The 24,236-nt window shown below is 50.9% G+C and overlaps 2 protein-coding genes across 2 annotated transcripts; one reads left to right on the top strand and one right to left on the bottom strand.

Moving 5' to 3' along the window:
- The first annotated feature begins 374 nt into the window (after nucleotides 1–374).
- Nucleotides 375–18,687, top strand: LOC149768733 (uncharacterized). The gene is made up of 3 exons (XM_089926383.1): nucleotides 375–620; nucleotides 705–1,307; nucleotides 18,571–18,687. The coding sequence occupies exons 1-3, from the start codon at nucleotides 525–527 to the stop codon at nucleotides 18,685–18,687; spliced, it is 816 nt and encodes a 271-aa protein (XP_089782509.1). The 5' UTR covers nucleotides 375–524.
- A 291-nt stretch (nucleotides 18,688–18,978) lies between these two features.
- LOC103697047 (scopoletin glucosyltransferase-like) lies at nucleotides 18,979–21,084 on the bottom strand. The gene has a single exon (XM_008778814.6). It carries the CDS (start codon nucleotides 20,836–20,838, stop codon nucleotides 19,369–19,371), a length of 1,470 nt encoding a protein of 489 aa, XP_008777036.2. The 5' UTR covers nucleotides 20,839–21,084; the 3' UTR covers nucleotides 18,979–19,368.
- Nucleotides 21,085–24,236: the final 3,152 nt, after the last annotated feature.

Below are 24,236 nucleotides of genomic sequence, written 5' to 3'. Positions count from 1 at the left end.
GGGTAAGGGCGGTTGCATTATTCTATTTATTTATTTCTTGTTCTCCGTCTTTACGGTCACTGGTCTGACTCCTAACAAAATTCTTGATTTCAGATATTCCACGCATGCCGACCAGCAACACATCACTTTTCTCTCGCCTGAGGAGGCGAGAGGCCGAGGCCGGGGGTGCTGTGCCCCAGCCTCGAAAGAGGGCGAGGACGGACGGCGCTTCTTCGTCGGCCGGGACGAGTGGCCCCGAGGCGGGGGCCCCTGCAGCCGACCCGAGGCGGGAGTGGGTTGTTGGTGATGCGGGCCCGTCGGCCCCTCCTTGCCCTACCCCCCTTTCCCAGCGGGGGGAGCCGTCCGTGGTCCGGCCGCAGCAGCTAGGACCCGGGCTTACCCGAGGCACCGAGGCGAGCGGCTCCGGGACCTCGGGTTCGATCGTGCCGAGCTCTTCCCGGGCTTTCCGAGAAGAGTCGGTCGAGCCGGACTCTTCTATTCCCGAGGGGCGCTCGGCCTTTCAAGATGCCGAGGTCGCACGCTCCATGTTGCGGCGTGCGGTGCTTCCAGCGGACCGGGCCGTGTTCCGGGGTATTTCGCTGGAGGAGGTCGTCGGCAGTGCTTACTGCAACACCGCCCGGGTAAGCTTTCTTCTTAATTTCCCCGAGTTTTTAGCGTACATATGTGCTTTTCAACTCACAATACCCTCGTTTCTTTCTTTTCAGCATATTCTCGAGCTCGACACCATGGCGTTCATCGCCCATGGGTATCGGGAAGAAGTTCAACAGCTCGGCCAGCAACTGGAGCCGGCCAAGAAAAGAGTCGCCGAGCTGGAGGCGGCGTTGGCCGCGGCCGAGGCTCGGTGGACAGCCACCGAGGCTGAGCGCCTTGCCATGGTGGGGGCGCTCGAGGAGGAGAAGGCGGCTCATGCCCTGACCAGGGCAACCATGCGCGGCACGGAGGCGCGCTTAGGGGAGGTCCAGGCCAGGGTCGCGGCCCTCGAGTATGAGGAGGGGGTCTTGCGCCTCCGACTCGGGCAACTTGAGGCCCGGGAGAGGAGGGCCCTCGAACGAGCCGAGCATGCTGTGGAACTCTTCAAAGAGTCGCAAGAGTTCCGCGACATGTTGGAGGAGGAGACGGTCGACGGTTTCCTTCGAGGCTTCGAGAACTTCCGGGAGCAGGTGCGCCGGTACTGCCCTCAGTACGACTTCTCGACGGTCCGTCCGAGGGAGGACCGGGGCTGGGGGTCCGACGTGCAAGCCCTTCCTGCCATCCAGACGTCCGAGGCGGGAATATACGAGCAGGACCCCGCCGAGCCTTCGACGGGGGTAGCCGAGGCGGACGGCGTCATGGAGGCGGCTCCGGCGGCCGAGATCGATGCTGTCCCGGAGGCGGCGCCCGAAGCTCCTGCTCCCGGCCCCGAGCCTGTTCCGGAGGAAGATCATGAGGTCATCAATGTGCCGGATGACCCCCCGGATGTGGCTCCCGCCGCTTAGGACTTAAGCATATTTTTCTTTTCTTTTTCATTGTATCCGGGGTCGGCCCTTGAGTGGCCGACTTCCAATTTTGTAATTGGCCTTCCGGCCCTTTGTTAATGAAGAAATGTTTGTCATTCTGTGTTCATCTTTCCCTCTGTTGTCGTGGATGAGGCTAGAACCTTGGCTAACCGCCTCGACGACCTCTAACTTCGTATTTTAATCTTTGGGCTGCTTAACGAAGCTGCCCTTTTCCCTGGCTATATCTTAGCCTTCTCGGATCCTAGTCGTCTCGACCAAAGGGAGCTCCGAGCTTAGGTTTCTAGAAAATTTCTCTAAGTCCTATAACTCGGATCTTAGAGTCGTGGGAGTTGCCACGTTTGGCCTTTAGGAAAATCTTAAGGCACCGAGGTCGGGCCTTAGCCCTTCAAGTGGGACCGGAATAGGTCTATTCGTGCTGCTATTCGGGGAGTTTAGTCGGGTTTCCGAACTCAACTCCGAACCTCTCATAGGGAGCGCGGGCTAATAAACAAGTTATTGCCGAAGGTTTTCATAGTTATCGTCCTCGGACCCTGCCGAGATTTCGGTGAACAAGGCTGGGATTCCCAAAGATTGCCTTGGTACCTGTGCTTGGCTGGTACATTCGTGGCCGGGACCACTTTCCCAGCTGGACGTCGGAGTTTACTTAGAAGAGCCGAGTTGGGCCCTACTTTATGAAGCCTTAGTACGGATTGCGGAGACTTGACGAACAGAGCAGGCATAATGAGGTTGGGAGGTCGGTCTTAAGCCGACCCAGCGAAGAAGCCCGGCTTTGGGGCAAAATAAGACTCCAACATTGGACGAGATCCCGCTCGGCAATATGTAGATAAAATTTGACAAGGAGGACGTCTAGTTGGGTGTACCTCTTGCATCCTCGGGGTCATGCTTCGCATGGTGGAGTAGGTCGCTTCCCTTCCTCGTCGACCTCCGGAGTCATTTTTGACTTGTAAAAGGGGCTCGGGCTTCCCATGGACCCGGCGACTCCTGCCGGAGTTGAGAGGATCTGGGGAGGCTCTGTTGATTTGTAGCCCTTTTTGAGATCGAGGGGGCTTAAGACCCTATGGTCGGACCTCGGAGCGCCTCAACCTTGGTCGAGGGATCTCACGTCAGGTCGGCGGGTTCGTGGACGCTTTGCTGACCTGTGATACCTCCCGAGGTCGAGGGAGTCTGGTTCTCTACGGTCGACCCTCGGGGCATCCCGACCTTAGTCGAGGGATCGTTCGTCAGGTCGGCTGGTCTGGGCACGCTCTACCGACCGGCGACGCTTCCCGAGGTCGAGGGAGTCTGGTTCTCTACGGTCGACCCTCGGGGCATCCCGACCTTAGTCGAGGGGTCGCTCGCTTCGGGGATCGGGGATCGTCGACCGCTCCCGGGGGTCCACTTTGTGGCGCCCCGGGTGGAGCCACCCTTTCCACCCCTCACGGCGCCTTCCCGAGGTCGAGGGAGTCTGGTTCTCTACGGTCGACCCTCGGGGCATTCCGACCTTAGTCGAGGGATCGTTCGTCAGGTCGGCTGGTCTGGGCACGCTCTACCGACCGGCGACGCTTCCCGAGGTCGAGGGAGTCTGGTTCTCTACGGTCGACCCTCGGGGCATCCCGACCTTAGTCGAGGGTGAAAGAGTAGATGCCCTATAAGCCAATCATTTGATGGGTTTTTCTTTGTAATCCTCCAAATCATGTACTTTGACACTCGATATATATCAATAAAGGCATTGTGTTTCATCATTTGCTGCTTATCTATTTTATTATTGGATGATGAACCCCATAAATTAGGACATTGGTTTTAAGGGTTATGATGAGATCATACCAGTGAGACCTAAAATCCTAAAATCCTAATTTAGAATATTCCCAGTCAAATTGGTATATTGAGTCGGGGATCAATATTACCGGAAAGACTGGCACATCTTATGTATGCTCAATGTAGAGGGTGATTGATCTCACAATCACTTGTGTGAGACACTAATACAAAGATGTGGGTGCTCATTAGAGGAATGAGTTCACTGAAATGACCAGCCATGAGAACATCTTATGGATTCTTACTTAATTATCAAAAGATGGTTCTCATAGTGGGAGTTGTGCAAGTGATCCTTAGACCTGAGATCACCATGGTACCTTGTGCACTTGAAGCTATGTTTTGGTTTACCCTCATTCACGACATTGCGTTGTGTACGGGATATTCTGGATATGGTGGATTTTGTACGAAGGTTATGAGTAGGTCAACAAGGAATCAGTCACTTCTAGTAAGAGAAGGTAACATCCTACTTACTCTAATCTTATGATGATTCATGAAGCCTTTGATCAAAGCAAAATGAATATTAGAAAGAGTTTCTAATGTTTCATTGTTTGAATTATCATATAAAAGATTGAGTTTCTAACGTCCTTCATGCTTAGATATTATTATGTCAATATTTATGCTAGCTTGTTGTGATTCCCACAAGGCTAGTATTAGGGATTGATATTGTAATATCTTGGTGCATATGATGCATATGGCATATTTTAATATGTTGCCTTGTTGTGATTCCCACAAGGGCAGCATTATTCAAATATGACTGTATAAAAATGAAGGGTTTGACTTAACTAGACACAATAGTTTGTTGTGATTCCCACAAGACTATATGTGTGCTAGAGGACAGAATAAAGTTGGGAATTGCATGGGATGCAATTGGAAAGAGTTTCCTACCTTTGAACTTATAAGGGCTTGTTGTGATTCCCACAAGGTCTTTTATAAGGAATTTGGATCTCAACCCCACTAAGAAAATTAGTATTTTCTCGTTCATCATACTTGAGGGTTATGATATTCGACAAAAATAGTGGGAGTAACAATTAGATAAAAGTCCTTGTCTGATTGAATACATGTCATCATGATTGGTCTGCTTATATTAGTGTTCTTTGTAATTATAGATTAATTCTGCAAAAATGGCATCTTCACTCTCACTTAGAGGTATCTTAGATACAAACAAATTGACTGGTCCCAACTATGTGGATTGGTTGAGAAATTTAAAGATTGTTCTCACACAAGAAAAACTTTCCTACATTCTTGAAACCCCTGACCTAGGGTCAGCAGGGGAAGATGCAACTGAGGAGGAATTGGCCACATATCGTATGTGGAAAAATGATAGTTTGACTGTCAAATGTATCATGCTTGCTTCTATGAATAATGAACTGCAGAGGCAGCATGATAGCATGGATACTCACTCCATACTCCTTAACTTAAAGGAGTTATATGGTGAGCAGAGCAGAACTGCTAGATATGAGATATCTAAACAGTTGTTCCGTGCTAGAATGATCGAGGGATCATCTGTGCAAGACCACTGTTTAAAGGTTATAGACTTAATCACTTGATTAAGTCAACTTGGTTTTGCTATGGACAGTGAGCTCAGTCAGGATTTGATCCTGCAATCACTACCCGACTCATTCTCGCAGTTTGTCGTGAATTATCACATGAACAAACTGAATTCCTCCCTGCCTGAGCTTCTAAATATGCTGAAAACAGCAGAGTCTCACATCAAGAAGGACAAGGGTCCGATCCTTCTTGTTGGTGAGAGCTCAAAGAAGAAGTCGGGCAACAAGGGTTCAAAGAAAAAACTAAACCCTAAGAGTCGCATCAAAAAGAAGAAGGGAAAGAAAATCTCTGGACCCGGTACCTGTTTCCACTGTGGCAAGACGGGGCATTGGAAAAGGAACTGCAAGAGCTTTCTTGCAAGTGTGAAGCCTGATGCAAGTGTTGCATCAAAAGGTATGTTTTTATTACATGCCAATATGATATTAAGTTCTTCTGATTCTAATGCATGGGTATTGGATACCGGTTGTGGTTCTCACATATGCAAATCTTTGTATGGACTGCAGAAAATTAGAAGACTGAAGAAAGGTGACTTCGAGCTATATGGCGCTGGAGGAGAATCCATCCATGCTGAAGCTGTTGGCACCTACATACTGGAGCTACCCTCCGGAAAGTTCTTGAAGCTAGAAGACTGTTATTTTATGCCAAAAATCATTAGAAATGTAATTTCAATTCCTTTGTTGCTTAAGAAAGGATTCGAAATAAATGGAAAGAGCAATGGTTGCTCTATTTCTTTATCTAATGAGTATTATTGTCATGGCACTATGGAAAATGGTCTTTTAGTATTATGTCTTAATAATGTTATGTTTCATATTGGCAAAGATAATAAAAGAAAAAGAGAAAATATTAATAATACCCTCCTCTGGCATTACCGATTAGGTCATATTAGTGAGACAAGGTTACATAAGTTGTATAAAGATAAATTCTTTGACCCTTATGATTTTGAATCATTAGGAACTTGTGAATCTTGTCTTATGGGTAAAATGACCAAGTCTCCATTCTCGGGACATGGAGAAAGGGCAAGTGAGTTGTTAGAACTCATACACACTGATGTGTGCGGTCCTATGTCAACTCAAGCTAGAGATGGATACTCTTACTTCATCACATTTACTGATGACTTATCAAGGTTCGGTTTTGTGTATCTAATGAAACATAAATCCGAAGCCTTTGATAAATTTAAAGAGTATCAAAGTATGGTCGAAAAACAAACTGGAAAGTGTATTAAAATCCTTCGATCTGATCGAGGAGGAGAATACCTTTCTAGTGAATTTTTAGACTATCTTAAATTAAAGGGTATACTCTCTGAATGGACACCTCCATATACGCCACAATTAAATGGTGTAGCTGAAAGAAGGAATCGTACCTTATTAGATATGGTACGGTCCATGATGTGCTTCACAAATCTTCCAATTTCCTTCTGGGGACATGCCCTAGAAACTGCTGCATTAGTATTAAATAGAGTACCATCTAAGTCTGTATCTAGCACTCCATATGAGATATGGAAAGGAAAGAAACCTAATCTTAAGTATCTTAAGATATGGGGTTGTCATGCTTATGTCAAAAGAAATTTTGGACATAAGCTAAGTGCTAGATCGGACAAATGTATATTTGTAGGTTATCCTAAAGATAGTTTAGGATATATCTTCTATAATCCTACCGAACAAAAGGTATTTGTTGCTAGGCATGCCACTTTCTTGGAAAAAGAGTTTTTTTTAGAAAAGGGCAAGGATAGAAGAATTGAACTTGATGAAGTTCAAGACCTACAAGGTGAGACACATAATAATCCTCAACCAGATGTACCCATGGAAGAGGTACAACCACTACACACTACTCCTTTTCGAAGGTCAGAAAGAGTGCGAAATGCACCTGAGAGGTATGGATTTATTATTGAGAATGATGAAGCCCACATCGTTGATAACGATGACCCTCTGACCTATTCGGAAGCTGTCAAGAGTAGGGACTCTGACAAATGGTTGGACGCCATGAAATCCGAGATAGATTCTATGTATACAAACCAAGTGTGGACTTTGGTTGATGCACCTGAGGGAGTGATTCCAATAGGGTGCAAATGGGTATACAAGAAGAAGATAGGAGCTGATGGCCAAGTAGAAACCTACAAGGCCAGGCTAGTGGCAAAAGGTTTCAGGCAAAAACAAGGCATTGATTATGAAGAAACTTTTTCGCCGGTAGCTATGCTCAAATCTATTCGGATTATGCTTGCTATAGCTGCATACTATGATTATGAGATCTGGCAGATGGATGTCAAAACCGCCTTCCTTAATGGTCACCTTGAGGAAGAGGTCTATATGACACAGCCAGAGGGATTTGTCTCAAGAGGGAGAGCAAATCAAGTATGTAGGCTTAAGAAATCCATTTATGGATTAAAGCAGGCATCTAGAAGTTGGAACATCCATTTTGACATGATAGTCAAAGAGTTTGGCTTCATTAAAAATATAGATGAACCTTGTGTGTACAAGAAGACTAGTGGGAGTGCTATTGTCTTCTTGATATTATATGTGGACGATATATTGGTCATTGGAAATGATGTTACAATGATGCAATCGGTAAAGACTTGGCTATCAAAGAAATTTTCCATGAAAGACTTGGGTGAAGCATCCTATATACTTGGTATAAGGATCTATAGAGATAGATCTAAAAGGATGCTAGGTTTGTCCCAGTCTAGGTACATAGATAATGTGCTGAAGAGGTTCAGCATGGATGGAAGTAAGAAAGGTTTCTTACCCATAGGACATGGCATACAACTCTCTAGGAAGATGTCTCCTAAGACATCTGAAGAGAGGAATAGAATGAGTTCTATTCCCTATGCTTCAGCAGTAGGGTCGATCATGTATGCTATGTTATGTACCAGGCCTGATGTAGCTTATGCCTTAGGTATGGTAAGTAGATTTCAGGCAGATCCCGGGGAGGATCATTGGAAAATTGTGAAAAGCATTCTCAAATACTTGAGAAGGACTAGAGATGTTTTTCTGATTTATGGAGGATCAGAATTGAAACTAGAAGGCTATTCAGATTCTACCTTTCAATCTGATCCAGATGATAGCAAGTCAATCTCTGGATATATTTTCACTTTGAATGGTGGAGCTGTGAGTTGGAAAAGTTCCAAACAGCAAACTGTAGCTGACTCAACTACTGAGGCAGAATACATAGCTGTTAGTGAAGCTACTAAGGAAGCAGTCTGGATGAAGAAGTTCATCACAGAGCTGGGTGTAGTTCCTGAGATTGCCGGACCAGTCCCAGTTTATTGCGATAACACTGGAGCAGTTGCACAGGCTAAGGAACCAAGGTCTCATCATAGATCCAAGCACATTTTGAGACGCTTCCACCTTGTTCGAGAGATAATCGAAAGACAAGACGTCAAGATTGAACGAGTAGACACAAAGAACAATATAGCAGACCCATTTACTAAAGCTCTACCACAGCAGCAATTCAATCGTCACCTCGATTGCATGGGGTTAAAATATAAGGGCGATTGGCTTTAGTGCAAGTGGGAGATTGAAAGAGTAGATGCCCTATAAGCCAATCATTTGATGGGTTTTTCTTTGTAATCCTCCAAATCATGTACTTTGACACTCGATATATATCAATAAAGGCATTGTGTTTCATCATTTGCTGCTTATCTATTTTATTATTGGATGATGAACCCCATAAATTAGGACATTGGTTTTAAGGGTTATGATGAGATCATACCAGTGAGACCTAAAATCCTAAAATCCTAATTTAGAATATTCCCAGTCAAATTGGTATATTGAGTCGGGGATCAATATTACCGGAAAGACTGGCACATCTTATGTATGCTCAATGTAGAGGGTGATTGATCTCACAATCACTTGTGTGAGACACTAATACAAAGATGTGGGTGCTCATTAGAGGAATGAGTTCACTGAAATGACCAGCCATGAGAACATCTTATGGATTCTTACTTAATTATCAAAAGATGGTTCTCATAGTGGGAGTTGTGCAAGTGATCCTTAGACCTGAGATCACCATGGTACCTTGTGCACTTGAAGCTATGTTTTGGTTTACCCTCATTCACGACATTGCGTTGTGTACGGGATATTCTGGATATGGTGGATTTTGTACGAAGGTTATGAGTAGGTCAACAAGGAATCAGTCACTTCTAGTAAGAGAAGGTAACATCCTACTTACTCTAATCTTATGATGATTCATGAAGCCTTTGATCAAAGCAAAATGAATATTAGAAAGAGTTTCTAATGTTTCATTGTTTGAATTATCATATAAAAGATTGAGAGAGACATGAATAAGTAATTGAGTTTGATATTGATCCATACTTGAGCACTTATTCAGGATGTAGTATGACTGAGGGATTGAATTGCACAGTAACTTTCTACTGAAGGGTATGTTTGGATTTGTCCAATACATTCCTCATCTTCCGGGTAGACATGATACATTGCTAGACGTCAATCATGTCTTGTGGGTTGATCGGATCAAAGAGTTTGATTAGATCAAAGCATCAGAAAGGTTCTGATTGCTAAGTCAGGTTTAGCACTAAATTGAACCTAAATTGGATTAGAGGTATTCTAATCAGGTTAGGTCAACTTGCACCTGCACCTACTGCTGGCTAAGATAAGGAACCCAATGGGTCACACACAAGGGAATTGATCAAGGGTCTAATTGGATTAGATCATGTTTGCAAGATGAACATGCTAGCACGTGTTGCAAACCCTAGCTCCTGATTCAAATTAAATTCGAATATGATTCTTAGATTTGGTTGATCTAATATGATTAGATCATGACCTAATATGGGTTAGCCAAGAGTTGAAACCCATTTGGCTTTAATTAGACCTGATTTGATTAGGTTTAATGTTTTCTTTAAGTTGGTTAAACCTAATTGGATTGGGTTTGATAGGGCCTTCACTTCTGGACCATTGGATCGCTTCCTGGATGAAGGATCTGGTCCACTGGTTGGCGCCTTCATCTGGACCATTGGATGGCTTCCTGGATGAAGAATCTGGTCCACTGGTTAGCGCCTGAATCTGGACCACTGGATGGCTCTCTGGATGAAAGATCTGGACCGTTGCTCAGCGCCTGAATCTGGACCATCGGTGATGGCATCTTACTTCTGGACCATTGGATGGCACCCTGGATGATGATGTCTTGATCTGGACCATTAGATGGCACCTAGATCTGGACCATTGGCTTTGGTTCACTGCATTTGGGCCCTTGGATCATCAGGATTTAAGAGGGAGATGTGAGAAAGAAGTTGATACACCCTTCTCCTTAGCACCCCATCATGATGGGATGCATCTCTTGGCACATGCCTCATCATGATGAGGTGTGTGGATGGGATGCATCCCTTTATGATGCATCCCTCCATCTCTTATAAATAAGGAGGTGCCTTGGGGTTCTAAAGATCATCCAAGAAAAAGCTTTTCCTTCTCTCTCCCTTATCCCTTCTTTCTTACAAGTCTCTCTCTTTTGTCCTAACCCAAGACAAGAGGGTCTTCTTTAGGACAAAAAGGCTAGTGAATGTTTTAGAGGTAGAAAGGAAGAAGGAAGTGAAGGAAAATCAGCCAATTAAATCCTTTGGAAGGATTGAACAATTAGAATCAAGTTTTGGTGGAGCTAGAGTCTTGAACCCATTCCTGTGTGGATCAACATCGGAGGGTGAACATTTGGGCACCTTAGGACATCTTCAGATATATTGGATATAGCGTGATAGGTATTCTTCTATACCAAGATTATATTTTCTACATTATTTGGTTATACTATTAAGGCGATCTTGGCTTATTAGGGTTTCATATAATGGGTTTTATAAGAAAATTTTATAATCCCGTATCTTCCGCTGCGCCCTAGGGCACTGGGAAACCCTAACAGAGGGATCGCTCGCTTCGGGGATCGGGGATCGTCGACCGCTCCCGGGGGTCCACTTTGTGGCGCCCCGGGTGGAGCCACCCTTTCCACCCCTCACGGCGCCTTCCCGAGGTCGAGGGAGTCTGGTTCTCTACGGTCAACCCTCGGGGCATCCCGACCTTAGTCGAGGGATCGTTCGTCAGGTCGGCTGGTCTGGGCACGCTCTACCGACCGGCGACGCTTCCCGAGGTCGAGGGAGTCTGATTCTCTACGGTCGACCCTCGGGGCATCCCGACCTTAGTCGAGGGATCGCTCGCTTCGGGGATCGGGGATCGTCGACCGCTCCCGGGGGTCCACTTTGTGGCGCCCCGGGTGGAGCCACCCTTTCCACCCCTTACGGCGCCTTCCCGAGGTCGAGGGAGTCTGGTTCTCTACGGTCGACCCTCGGGGCATCCCGACCTTAGTCGAGGGATCGCTCGCTTCGGGGATCGGGGATCGTCGACCGCTCCCGGGGGTCCACTTTGTGGCGCCCCGGGTGGAGCCACCCTTTCCACCCCTCACGGCGCCTTCCCGAGGTCGAGGGAGTCTGGTTCTCTACGGTCGACCCTCGGGGCATCCCGACCTTAGTCGAGGGATCGCTCGCTTCGGGGATCGGGGATCGTCGACCGCTCCCGGGGGTCCACTTTGTGGCGCCCCGGGTGGAGCCACCCTTTCCACCCCTCACGGCGCCTTCCCGAGGTCGAGGGAGTCTGGTTCTCTACGGTCGACCCTCGGGGCATCCCGACCTTAGTCGAGGGATCGTTCGTCAGGTCGGCTGGTCTGGGCACGCTCTACCGACCGGCGATGCTTCCCGAGGTCGAGGGAGTCTGGTTCTCTACGGTCGACCCTCGGGGCATCCCGACCTTAGTCGAGGGATCGCTCGCTTCGGGGATCGGGGATCGTCGACCGCTCCCGGGGGTCCACTTTGTGGCGCCCCGGGTGGAGCCACCCTTTCCACCCCTTACGGCGCCTTCCCGAGGTCGAGGGAGTCTGGTTCTCTACGGTCGACCCTCGGGGCATCCCGACCTTAGTCGAGGGATCGCTCGCTTCGGGGATCGGGGATCGTCGACCGCTCCCGGGGGTCCACTTTGTGGCGCCCCGGGTGGAGCCACCCTTTCCACCCCTCACAGCGCCTTCCCGAGGTCGAGGGAGTCTGGTTCTCTACGGTCGACCCTCGGGGCATCCCGACCTTAGTCGAAGAGGCGCTACGGGGGGCCGCGAAGGTACTACCCCATTGTTGGTGTCGAGCGCCACGGGGGACTGCGAAGGTACTACCCCGTCTTCCCGAAGTGTCGAGGGGTCTGGGCACGCACTGTCGACACTCGGGGCATCTCGACCTTAGTCGAGGAATCTTGCACCAGTCGACGTTTCACCGTCCTGCGATTCTTCCCGAGGTCGAGGGAGTTTGGGACTCTACGGTCGAGCCTCGAGGCATCCCGATTTTGGCCGGGGGATCTGAGGATCACAGACGACCCAATATTAGAAGAGGATTACAGTCATCAAAATGAGAGAAATATTTGCAGAAAAAGGAGCTGAGTCCATTATCCTGATTATCTTGAACCCCTTGGGGTTTCACTGGTAGTACATTCGTAAATTCTCGGAGTTCCAGCTTCGTGGGATCAGAGTCCCTTCCAGGGACTTCAATTCGTACGCCCCTGGCCGTTGTACCCGGGCGATTTGATACGGTCCTTCCCAGTTTGGGGCGAGCTTTCCTTGCTCGGTTGGTTGAGAAGCCTCGGCTTTCCTGAGGACGAGGTCCCCTACTTTGAAGAGCTTGGGCTTAACTCTGGAGTTGTAGTATTGGGCCGTTCGCTGTTGATATCTCGCCATGCGCACCCGGGCGACCTCTCTTGTCTCTTCGACGAGGTCCAAATTGCTCCTGAGCTGGGAGGAATTGGTATCGGGGTCGTAATGCTCCACCCTCAGAGAAGGCAAGCCGATCTCCAATGGGATGACGGCCTCAGTGCCGTATGCTAGGTTGAAGGGGGTCTCTCCCGTGGGCAGTCGGAACATGGTCCGGTACGCCCAAAGGACATTGTACAAGTCCTCGACCCACTGTCCTTTGGACCGATCAAGCTTAGCTTTGAGTCCCTGCAAAATAGTTCGGTTAGTTACCTCAGTTTCCCCGTTTGTCTGGGGATGGGCAACCGAGGTGAAGCGATGATCAATGCCGAGCTCAGAGCAAAACTCCCTGAAATGAACATTGTCAAATTGTCGACCATTGTCAGATATAAGGATACGGGGTAGTCCGAATTGGCAGATTATAGACTTCCACACGAAGTCCCGCATCTTTTGCTCGGTGATCCGGGCAACAGGTTCGGCCTCGACCCATTTGGTGAAGTAGTCGATGGAGACGACCAGGAACTTTCTCTGTCCGGTGGCAAGGGGAAAGGGCCCCAGGATGTCGATCCCCCATTGGGCAAACGGCCAGGGGGCGATGATGGAGGTCAGCAGAGCTGAAGGTCGGCGCTGGATATTGGCGTTTCGTTGGCACCGATCGCACTTGCGGACGAAATCCGTTGCGTCCTTCTGGAGTGTGGGGCCAGTAGTATCCCTGCCGCAGGATCTTATGGGCCAAGGCTCGACCCCCCAGGTGATTTCCGCAGATCCCTTCATGGACCTCTCGGAGGGCGTAGTCCGCCTCGGAGGGGCGGAGGCATCGGGGAGCCTGGCGCTTGATTCGGCGAGCCTCCGTCTCGTCATGAGGTAGAGTTCCGTCCTGAAGATAGCAGACGAGCCCGTCGATCCAGCTTGGCTCGGAGTCGATGCACATAGTGGGCTCGGGTTCCTCCGTGCTGGGGACCCGAAGATACTCGAGCGCTGTTCCCTTGGGAAGCTCGCTCATGCGGGAGGTGGCCAGTTTGGATAGCTGGTCTGCCCTGAGGTTTTCCGCTCTGGGAATATACTGAATATTGAAAGAATTCAGGGCAGATGTGAGTTCCCGCACCTTTTGGAGATACTTTTGCATGGATGGCTCTTTAGCTTCAAAATCTCCTTGGACCTGGTTCACCACCAGCTGGGAGTCGCTAAAGGCCGTCAGGTCTCCCACTTTTAGTTCTTTCGCCAGCTTGAGCCCGGCGATGAGAGCCTCATACTCGGCCTCATTGTTCGAGGCCGGGAACTCGAGGCGCAGAGCTTGCTCGGCCACCACTCCATCTGGACTGGTGAGGATAAGTTCGGCCCCGCTGCCCCCCGGGGTCGAAGACCCATCCGAGTGCAGGACCCATGGCTGCTTCGGGGTCTCCTCCACGGACTCAGATGGCGGCTCGGGGTCGTCCGGAAGGGTGCACTCCACGATGAAGTCGGCGAGTATCTGAGCTTTGATAGCCGGCCTGGGCCGATATTCTAGGTCGAATTCTCCGAGCTCGACCGCCCATTTGGCGATCCTCCCCGCACGATCCGACCTCTGCAATATCTGCTTCATAGGCTGGTCGGTTAATATAGCTATCGTGTGGGCTTGGAAGTAAGGCCTGAGTCTCCGAGCCGAGATGATGAGAGCGAAGATGGTCTTCTCAAGTTTAGAATATCGGGTCTCAGCATCCCTGAGAACCCGGCTGGTGTAATAGACCGGCTTTTGGAGCTTGTCTTCTTCCTGGACGAGGACCGAGCTTACTGCAGCTGGGGAGACGGCCAGATATAAGTAAAGAATTTCGCCCTTCTGGGGCTTGGTGAGCAGCGGGGGAGAGGCCAGAAGGCTCCGAAGCTCTTCAAAGGCTTGCTGGCATTCTTCTGTCCACCGGAAGTCTTTCGGCCGTTTGAGGCTCTTGAAGAAGGGGAGGCAACGCTCGGCTGATCGAGAAACAAACCTTCCCAGGGCGGCTACCCGCCCCGCGAGCCGCTGCACCTCCTTAACTGTCTTTGGAGGCGACATCTCTTGCAGTGCCCGGATTTTCTCCGGGTTGGCTTCAATTCCGCGTTGGGTCACTATGAAACCCAGGAACTTGCCCGAGGTGACTCCGAACGCGCACTTCGCCGGATTGAGTTTCATTTGGTATTTTCTGAGCTTGGCGAATGTCTCGTTGAGATCGGCTATGTGGTGTTCTGCCGCTTGGCTCTTTACCAGCATGTCGTCCACATAGACTTCCATGTTCCGGCCGATCTGGTCTTTAAAGATTTGGCTGACCAGTCTCTGATAGGTGGCCCCAGCGTTTTTCAGGCCAAAGGGCATCACCTTGTAGCAGTAGGTGCCCTTGTCGGTGATGAAGGCCGTCTTCTCCTCGTCTTCTGGCGCCATTCGGATTTGGTTGTATCCTGAAAAGGCGTCCATAAAAGTTAGCAGTTGGTGTCCTGAAGTGGAGTCGACGAGCTGGTCGATGCTCGGGAGAGGGAAGCTGTCTTTTGGGCAGGCCTTGTTCAGGTCGGTGTAGTCCACGCACATACGCCATTTTCCGTTGGCCTTCTTTACGAGGACTACATTGGCGAGCCAATCCGGGTAGGAGACCTCCCGGATGAAGCCGGCTCCGAGGAGTTTGTCCACCTCCTCGGCCGCAGCTCGTTGTCGCTCAGGGGCGGAGCCTCTTTTCTTCTGCTTTACAGGCCTGCTGGTTGGCCTCACCTGGAGTCGGTGGACCATGACCTCGGGGTCAATTTCTGGCACGTCCGCGGGCGACCAGGCGAAGACGTCAGCGTTGTCCCGCAGGAAGCTGACGAGGCGATTCCTCTCATGGGCGCCGAGGCCGGAGCCAACCTGCACGGTTAACTCGGAAAAATTTTCTTGTAGTGGGATTTGAATAAGGAGCTCACCGGGCTCTACTTGCTTCTTCCAGAGGGTGTCCCTCGCATCGAGGGTTTCTATGGGCAGTGAAGGGCCCATCGGGCGGTCTGGTGCCTCGGCTGGTTGCTTTACTGTGTGGGCCGCCATGTAGCATTGCTTGGCGACCAGTTGGTCTCCGCGGACCTCGCCCACTCCTTGGCCGGTGGGGAACTGCACGAGCAAATGGCGAGTTGAAACCACGGCTCGAAGGGCGTTTAGCCCTGGGCGCCCAAGGATGGCGTTGTAGACCGAGGGCAGACGGACCACCAGAAAGTCCGTCCTCACAGTGCTCTCCCGGGGGGCGAGGCCAACTGTGACAAGGAAGCTAGCCTCACCTTCAACCGGGACCGCATCTCCGGTAAACCCGACCAGCGGGGCATTGATTCTCCGGAGGTGTCCTTCTGTCAACCCCATTTTTTGGTAGGCATGGTAGTACAAAATGTTGGCTGAGCTTCCATTGTCAACTAGGACACGCTTTACATCAAACCTATTTACAATCATTGAGATGACCACAGCGTCATTGTGAGGGGTCTCGACCCCTTCTAAGTCCTCGTCCGAGAACGAGATGACTTCATCAGTGCGTGGGCGCTTCGGGGGTGCTCCCTGGGCGGCTGTTCCTGCCGAGGTCCGCCCAATCATGTTGATGGTGCCGGCGATAGGCCTGTTGCCGCCAGGATTTTCGGTTGGTGCGACATTCTCCGCCGGCCTCCTTTCCTCATGCCGGTTCCTCACGAACCGGTTGAGTACTCCCCGTCTGATGAGCGCTTCTATCTCGTCCCGGAGTTGGAAGCAGTCCTCCGTGTCGTGCCCGCGATCTCGGTGGAAGCGGCAGTACTTCTTGGAATTTCGGGGAAATCCCGTGTCTCGCATAGGAGGCGGGGGTCGGAAGAAGTCCCGACCCTCAATTTCCATCAGGATCTCGGCCCGAGGAGCATTGACGGGTGTATAGTTCTCGTACCTCGCCTGGTACGTCCGGGGCCGTGGTGGAGACCTCGGACGAGGAGGTGTCCTCTGCTGAGGTCGCCCCTGCTGACGGGGCGGGCTCCTCAGTCTGGGGAGATTCTTCTCTCGGCGGGGAGACCGGCTCCTTTGTCGACCGCGCTCCTCGCGGCGCTTCTTCCGCTTCTTCGAGGTGGGCTCGATTGCCCCCCGTCTGGAGGCGACTGCCTCCTCGGCCTTGGCGTACTTCCGGGCTCGGGCCAGCATTTCGGTGAAGTCGGCCGGAAAGCTCTTCTCGATGGAGAAGAGGAATCGGTAGGAGCGGACCCCAGTCTTCAGAGCCGACATGGCTATCGACTGGTCTAGCTCGCGAACCTCCCATGTGGCGGCGGTAAAGCGGTCCAGGTACTCTTTGAGGGACTCCCCCTCCTTCTGCTTGATGTCCAGGAGGGAGTCTGATGCCCGTCGCTGGCGCCGGCTGGCAGCAAAGTTGGTGGCGAACTGCCTGCCGAGCTGCTCAAAAGAGGACACCGTGTTCGGCTTCAGACCAGAGAACCAAAGCCGAGCGGTCCCTCGGAGGGTTGCTGGAAAGGCCTTGCAGAGTATGGCCTCCGAGGACCCTTGTAGGGCCATGAGGGCCCGATAACTCTCCAAGTGGTCGAGGGGGTCGGTGATTCCGCTGTAGGGCTCCACCTGAGGCATTTTGAACCTCGCGGGAACTGGCTCGTCCTCGATCTGGCGGGAGAAGGGGGACTTGGTAGTGAACTCAAAGTCCCCTTCCTGTCTTGCCTTCTTGCTGTGGAGTGCCGCAATCTGGCGCTCCAGATGCTCGACTTTTCGGTCGAGCTCCCCCACCCGTGGGATTGTCGCTGTGGTTTGCGCCAGCTCACGGTGATCCGGGGCTGACTCCGCCTCAGAAAGTTGGGGTCTCCGGTCGAAACCTTCTCCCGGTAACTCTCTCCGGGGAGAAGCTCGTTCTCCATTGTTGGCTCTGGAGGAGCCATGCAAATTTTGGCTGGGGAGAACCGGGCCGTTGGGGAGACACTCCGGCGGGGCCTGGGCCTGCGGGGGAAGTGCCGGTAAAGCCTCCACGCGCCGTAGGCCCTGAACGGCGGCGGCCAGGGCCTGGACTTGCTGTGCCAGGGCATTGAACTGTTCCGGCTGGACCTGAGGAGCTGGGTCAGCCGGAGTTGGAGAATTCTGGACGGAGTGTCCAGGACTTTGCGGGGGACGCCGGGAGACGTTAGAGGTTCCCTTACTTCTCAACTTCATGACTGCTACTCGGTCCCTTCCTCTAGCGCCAACTGTTGCTGGAAATTGGACCCGGGGGCAATCTTCGGTCGAGGAGAGGGAACGACTGTTAGTCCTCACGGCGGGGCGGCGGTCTGTCGGCGGGCGGCGTCCTCCGTCCGGGGCGGTCGGAGAGAAGGAACAGCAGGTCCTCGCAGCGGGGCGGCGATCCGTTGGCTGGCGGCGTCCTCCGTCCGGGTGCCTGCACACGAACCGGTGGCCGGGTTCTCCGGCGCCGGCCCTCCGACGCTCAAGTCAGGGAGGGGGCAAATAGTGGGGAGAAGGAGATAAACAGTGATTTTTGGGTGTATGAATGTTCCAATCCCCTCTTGAGAGGCCAAGGCTCCCTTTTATATGCGGGGGTCGGTTTACCTGTGATGTAACAGGGCGAGGCCGTAGTACGGCTTGGCATGTTGTTCAGGTCGGCGCTCGGTCAGGCGAATCATTGCACTGATGTCGGCAGTATGGCCGAGATCAGAGACTTATCATAGTCGACTAGACCCTGCTGGGTCGATTTGCCGTGGAGAGCTGGGGATCCGTAGATGTCAGGAGCCATGCGCATTTATTGTGGAGTAAGTCGGAGATCCGCATTTATTATGGAGTAAGCCGGAGATCCGCATTAATGGTGGAGTAAGCCGGAGATCCGCATTTATTGTTGAGTGTGCCGGAAGATTACAGCGGCCATGCGCAATAAATGCCGGAGGGGTGTTAGAGTACGGTCCTCGGACATCGGGGTTTCTCTTAGGTCGGAGGTTTCGGGGTCGGTCGTCTTGTGGCCGAGCGTTCCGAGGTCGGACGCTGACTTCGGCTATCCGGGGTCGGAGGTTGTACGGCTTCTTAGGGGCATTTATGTCATTTGGGGGGAAACTTTATTCCCCCCAACAGGATGCAATACTAATTTGTAATACTATTGAGGTAGCTGGCTTTTGTGGAGTGTTCGGTTGCCGTAAAGGGACCATTGAAGTCATTACAGACGCGCAGAAATTAAATTTGGATATTTGATCGTCCTGAAATCTGGAAGATTTCCAATCCAAGAGGAGCTCAACTGAAATGTTGAAGTAACTTCGGCTGGAGGGCCCTGAAATCGTTTTTGTCTAAGTCGGTACCCATTTATCCACTTACGAGAAACCAAACTCTCGAAAATACACCAATTTTTTTATATATATAGTATTAGATATACACTTTTATTTTTAGAAATGTGCCAATTGGAGATGGGCAGTTTAGTAGGCTATTGTAGTTAATTAACAAGTCTAAAATTAAAAGGCCAAGCAACATTGTTGCCAATCCCAAAGAAAAAGAAAACCACGCTAGTTAACTGGAATAGCACATTTTTAGCACCACCATAAGCCAAAAAAAATGCTGAAAATATCAAAATACTCCAACATCTTCTCTTAGCCAAGAGACCCACACATTTCCCAACCAAATTAAGAGTTTCATTGCCGGTTTTGGCTTCCACGCCAACAACTCTAAGAAGACTGCTACCAAGGACATGATCGAACGTAGGTTTTGCCGTGACTAGCGAAAATTCGGAACGGAACCGATCGCTTATTATTACACTAAAGCAGAAATCTCCAAATAGTTTTGAGTCCAAATCCAAAACCGGATAATATGCATCGTCTTCTAGCGACAGAATAGGAGCACCGCCGCCGCCGCCGCTTTTCCGGCCAGCGGTTGCCGGATTACTCATACATCCTCCTGGCCCTCCTTCCGCTTCGCGTCGAGCTCCTTGATCAAACTGGTGACATCCTCGTAGGTCGACCCCTCCTCCTCCACCGCCTTCCTCGCCGCCTCACCGTATTCCTTTGCCTTCCTCGCCACCGTCTCCACCTCCTCCTCGCCCCCGCCGCCAACCACCCTTCCCACCACTGCCGCCACCTCCTCCGCCGTCACCAGCACCTTCGCCTCCTCCAGCCGGTTCCGCCGGAAGCCCTCCCACATCCTCACCCCGACACCCATGACGTCCACCACCAGCGCCTCGTTTATAAACTGCTCGTGGAACAGCGGCCAGGTAATCATGGGCACCCCCGCGCACACCGATTCCTGCAGCGAGTTCCACCCGCAGTGCGTCACGAACCACCCCACCGCCGCGTGGCCCAGCACCTCCACCTGCGGGGCCCAACCCCTCACCACCAGCCCCCTACCCTCCACCCTCTTCTCGAACCCCTCCGGCATCCACTCCGCCTCCGCCGCCGCGTCCTCCGCCGCCTCCCGCCGGACCACCCACAGGAACGCCTTCCCCGACGCCTCCAGTCCCAGCGCGATCTCCCTCAGCTGGGCCCCACTGAAATGGCACAGGCTCCCGAAGCACATGTACACCACCGACCCGGCCGGCTTAGAGTTGAGCCACCCTAGAACCCGCTCCCGGTCGGCCGGGGACTCTCCACGTCCCGCCCGCTCCTCGGCGGCGCGGCAGAAGAGAGAGACAGGGCCCACGCACCAGGCCTTGATGCCGGTCTGGTTCTTGTTCTTGTAGTAGTTGACGTAGCTCGGTTCCATGTCGTGGAAGGTGTTGACGACGACGCCGTAGCTCTTGGCCTCGGCCTCGCCGAGGAGTTTTAGCATGAAGAAGTTGTCTACGAGCTCGGGGAGGCCGTTTTTGTGAAGGCGGATTGGATGGGGGAGGCCATTCATGGTGAAGGATTCCGTTGAGGGATCGAGAGGGAGGTAGTTGACGAGGTTGGTGAGGACAAAGAGAGGGAAGGCGCCGGCGCCGTGGAAGATGAGGCGAGGGATGCCGTGCTCGAGCGCGAGGTCGGCGGTCCAGGTGAAGAGGGAGTCGGACACGAGGACGTCGGGGCGGAGCTCGCGGAGGAGTGCGGCGAGAGGGGATTGGAAGTGGAAGAGGGCCATGACGAAGGTGTTGAAGTGGGCGGTGGGGACGGTGGAGAGGTTCTCCTGGCCGGGGGCGAGGCCGGTGGCGGCGGGGTCAGGGAAGGGGATGACGTGGAGGGAGAGGGGGAGGCCGTGGGCGGCGGAGGAGTCGACGGTGCGGCGGAGGTTGGTGGCGTTGAGCGGTGTGGTGACGATGGTTGAGCGGACGCCGCGGGTGGCGAAGAGGCGGGCCATGTCGACCATGGGGATCATGTGGCCGGGGCTCATCAGGGGGAAGAAGAGCATGTGGAGGGGGCCGGCGGAGGCGGCGTTGGAGCCCATGGGAGGCGGCGCTGCGAGGCCCTTAGCTTCGAGTTAGTGAGAAGCAGAGGAAGCGATGGAGTGGGGAGAGTGGGGACTGGTGGTGGGTTGGATTTTGAGAGAAGAGGGGTGGGATTTGCCACAGAGTGGGGACAGGGGGGACTGGAGGTAGGTTGGATTTTGAGAGGAGGGGTGGGATGCAGAAGGGAAGGGGACTCGGTAGTCAGAGAAATAAACGGCGAAAAAAGGCCAAGGCTAGTCAAATTGGACCCTACCATTTGCGAATTGCGAGCAAGGAAGCAAATTTACACCATATCAAACGCATATGCTCGATTTAAAAAGACCAAGCCTTTATTGAGGATCATTGTTAAGCATAGGATTTCCATTGGCAGTAATAATATTTATAATAGTAATGGTGGAGACGGTGATAGTAGTTGTAGCAGTAATAACAATAATTATAATAATAATAATAATAAATATTTTAAAAAATATTGCTAAATAGATGGTGTCACATTATGGGGTACGTCATAATTATAAAAAAATGGATTCCGATACGTGTGATGCACGGCAGGTTGGAAATTGTATCATTTGGGTTAAAAGGCTTTAGACCTAGAATGCATCTCGAATTTGGGAATTGACACTAGCACCATTAGTCATACATGTTTGCTTGGTGACCCCATGCCTTGGGCATTATATATTGAAAAATAGTTATGTGATTCACTAAGTATAAGTAAATTATAAAAGTTTAATTCAAACCAATCAAAGACAATTTACTTGAATATAAAAATAATTTAGAAATTTATATGAAAGGATGGCTTAGTTATTTACTTAATCTCTTTTTTATGTTATCCGCATAATAATTTAGAGCTTGGTGAGTGATCTAATCCGCATATTAAACTATCTTCTCATGCGTGTATTGTGCTAACCCTCAGATGGAGCACAAGTGCTAAGTTAAAAATAACATGGAAAGAATGGTCTACAATATTAGGGAAATCTTAAAAAAAAAATTTGATATGCAACTTGTTAAGATCCTATATAAAATCTGGATATTTTGATGGATTATGAGTGGGAGCGTCCAGATTTCAATAGGCAAGAAAGATAACGAACTCCGATACTATTTAATATTCTACCTAAAAATCTAAATATTTAAATAAATATATAGTATGCAAACACCATACAAAATCTCTAACCTATCCAGCTTCTAGAAACTGTATCAATTTATCTGAAAGTATGTATTGGGCTGCTGCTGAGTATGTATCCGAAAAGCTTACCGTATGTATCAAGAAGCTGACGAGTGGGTTTACTTAATCATGTAGTGTGTACTAGTGAGCATCGTATTCTAAAAACTGTATATCGATTTTCCTAAAAATGTATTGAAGTGTTGGATGGTCATATTGCTAACTGTGTATCAACTATCTATATACTATGTACTAGTAGATACCATATTTTGGAAACAATATATCGATTTATCTGAATGTATGCTTTGGATATATATAAAAAAAAAAGCTTACAGTATGTATTAGAAAGTTGATAAGTGTATATCACTTAACGAAAAAGAAAGAGAAGATGGCAGTTTTCTTCACATGCAGTCTTTACTGATATATAATTTTTTTTATTTTTTAAATTATAAAATTGATTCCTTAATAGAATTTGTTGGGAGAAAATGGATCGCCCCGAAACACGTGAACGTATCGCCAGCACATGACTGGAGGCGCCCAACCTAGAGCCGCCCGACCTAGAGGCGACCGACTTCAAGGTGCCCGACCTGGAGGCATCCGACCTGGAGCTGCCCGAACTGGAGGCGCCCGACCTCAGAGCTCCCAACCTGGCGTCCGACCAGGCGCTTGATTTTGAGGCGTCCGACCTGGGCCCCCGACCTCAGCATTCTTGGCCTCGAAAGCCCGACTTCGCCATCCACCCGCTGCGGTCATATCCTTCTGCAGCTCAACCGGAAACCATGCCCTACTACCGCTATTAATAGTTAATGCGCATGGCCTCTGTAGATATCCGGCTCACTCAACAATTAATGCGTATGCCTCCACAGATCTTCGGCTCACTCAACAATTAATGCGCATGCTATCCACGGATCTCAAGCCCTCCACGGCAACTAGTTGACCCACTCGACTGCGTCCGATCACCCACGATGACTCATTGACTCCAGCCTAATCTCCCACGGCAATGCATTAATTTACATGATCGTGCTCAATCATAACGGTAACTTGTTTGCCCCGTCACATCATAGGTAATTCTATACTCCTCTATAAAAGGTAAACCTCTTCCTCTTAGAAGGGGGTCCAAACTCTAAAAACTCCTGTAGATCATTTCTCTTCCTCTACATAATAGCCCCCTCTGACTTAAGCATCGGAGGGCCGGCGTCGGAAAACCCGGCCACCGGCTTCTTGCAGGTTCTCCGGAGGACGCAGCCCGCTGACGAACCGCCACCCGCCACTCTTGCCGGAGCTCCTCCTTCTCAGCCAATGGTCGCCCACGGGTCCAATTTCCAGCAACAGTTGGCACTAGAGGAATGGACCGAGTTGTGGCCATGAAGTTAAGAAGCAAAGGAGCCTCCAATGCCTCCCGGCGTCCCACACCAAACCCTGGACACTTTGTACAGAACTCACCACCAATACCTCCGGCGGACTCAGTCCCTCAAGTCCAGCCGGAACAGTTCAATATCCTGGTACAATAAGTTCAAGCCTTGGTCGTTGTCGTCCAAGGCCTGCAATGTATGGAGGCCCCACTTATGCCGCCTCCACAGGCCTAGGTCCAGTCAGTGCTACCTCCAGACGAACCGGCGCCCTAAGGCTAAAATCCCTATGGCTCCTCGAGAGCCAACAATGAAGAACGGTGATGCTGCCAAGGTTCAACCCGAGCGTCTCCCTGGAGACAACCGCTAGGGAGGAGCATAGATAGAAGGCCACAGCACTCGGAAGCTGAATCAGCCCTGGACCAACCCGTACCGAAGCAGACTACCGTGGCAATCCCCCAGGGCGGGGAACTCGACAAGAAGCTTGAGAAGCTCGAGCGCCAGATTGAGGTGCTCCGCACCAGGAAGGCACGGCGCGAGGGCGACTTTGAGTTCACCACCAAGTCCCCCTTCTTCCGTCAGATCGAGGATGAGTCGGTCCCACCGAGGTTCAAAATGCCCCAAGTGGAGCCCTACAATGGAACTACCGACCCCCTCGACCACTTGGAAAGTTACCGAGCCCTCATGGCATTGTAGGGATCCTCGAAGGTTGTGCCCTGCAAGGCCTTTCCAGCGACTCTTCGAGGAACAGCTCAGCTTTGGTTCTCTAGACTAAAGCCGAGCATGGTATCCTCTTTTGAGTAGCTCGGCAGGCAGTTCGCCACCAACTTTGCTGCCAGCCAATGCCAGCGGCGAACGTCAGATTTCCTCCTTGACATCCAGCAAAAGGAGG

The sequence above is a fragment of the Phoenix dactylifera genome, chromosome 1 (genome assembly GCF_051530095.1).
Source record: "Phoenix dactylifera cultivar Ajwa chromosome 1, Ajwa_hap1_PhDact_Kaust_v1.1, whole genome shotgun sequence".
Classification (NCBI taxonomy): domain Eukaryota; kingdom Viridiplantae; phylum Streptophyta; class Magnoliopsida; order Arecales; family Arecaceae; genus Phoenix; species Phoenix dactylifera.
Note: the sequence above shows the minus strand (reverse complement) of the source record. Positions and strands in the feature narration are given on the sequence as shown.

Bases quoted from the DNA above. Each gene is read 5' to 3' on its own strand.
- LOC149768733 (XM_089926383.1), top strand. From the start codon at position 525: ATGTTGCGGCGTGCGGTGCTTCCAGCGGACCGGGCCGTGTTCCGGGGT. The intron at 621-704 runs GTAAGCTTTCTT...CTTTCTTTTCAG, and splicing joins CTTACTGCAACACCGCCCGG to CATATTCTCGAGCTCGACAC. The intron at 1,308-18,570 runs GTAGCCGAGGCG...TCCCCCCAACAG, and splicing joins CCGCCGAGCCTTCGACGGGG to GATGCAATACTAATTTGTAA.
- LOC103697047 (XM_008778814.6), bottom strand. From the start codon at position 20,838: ATGGGCTCCAACGCCGCCTCCGCCGGCCCCCTCCACATGCTCTTCTTC.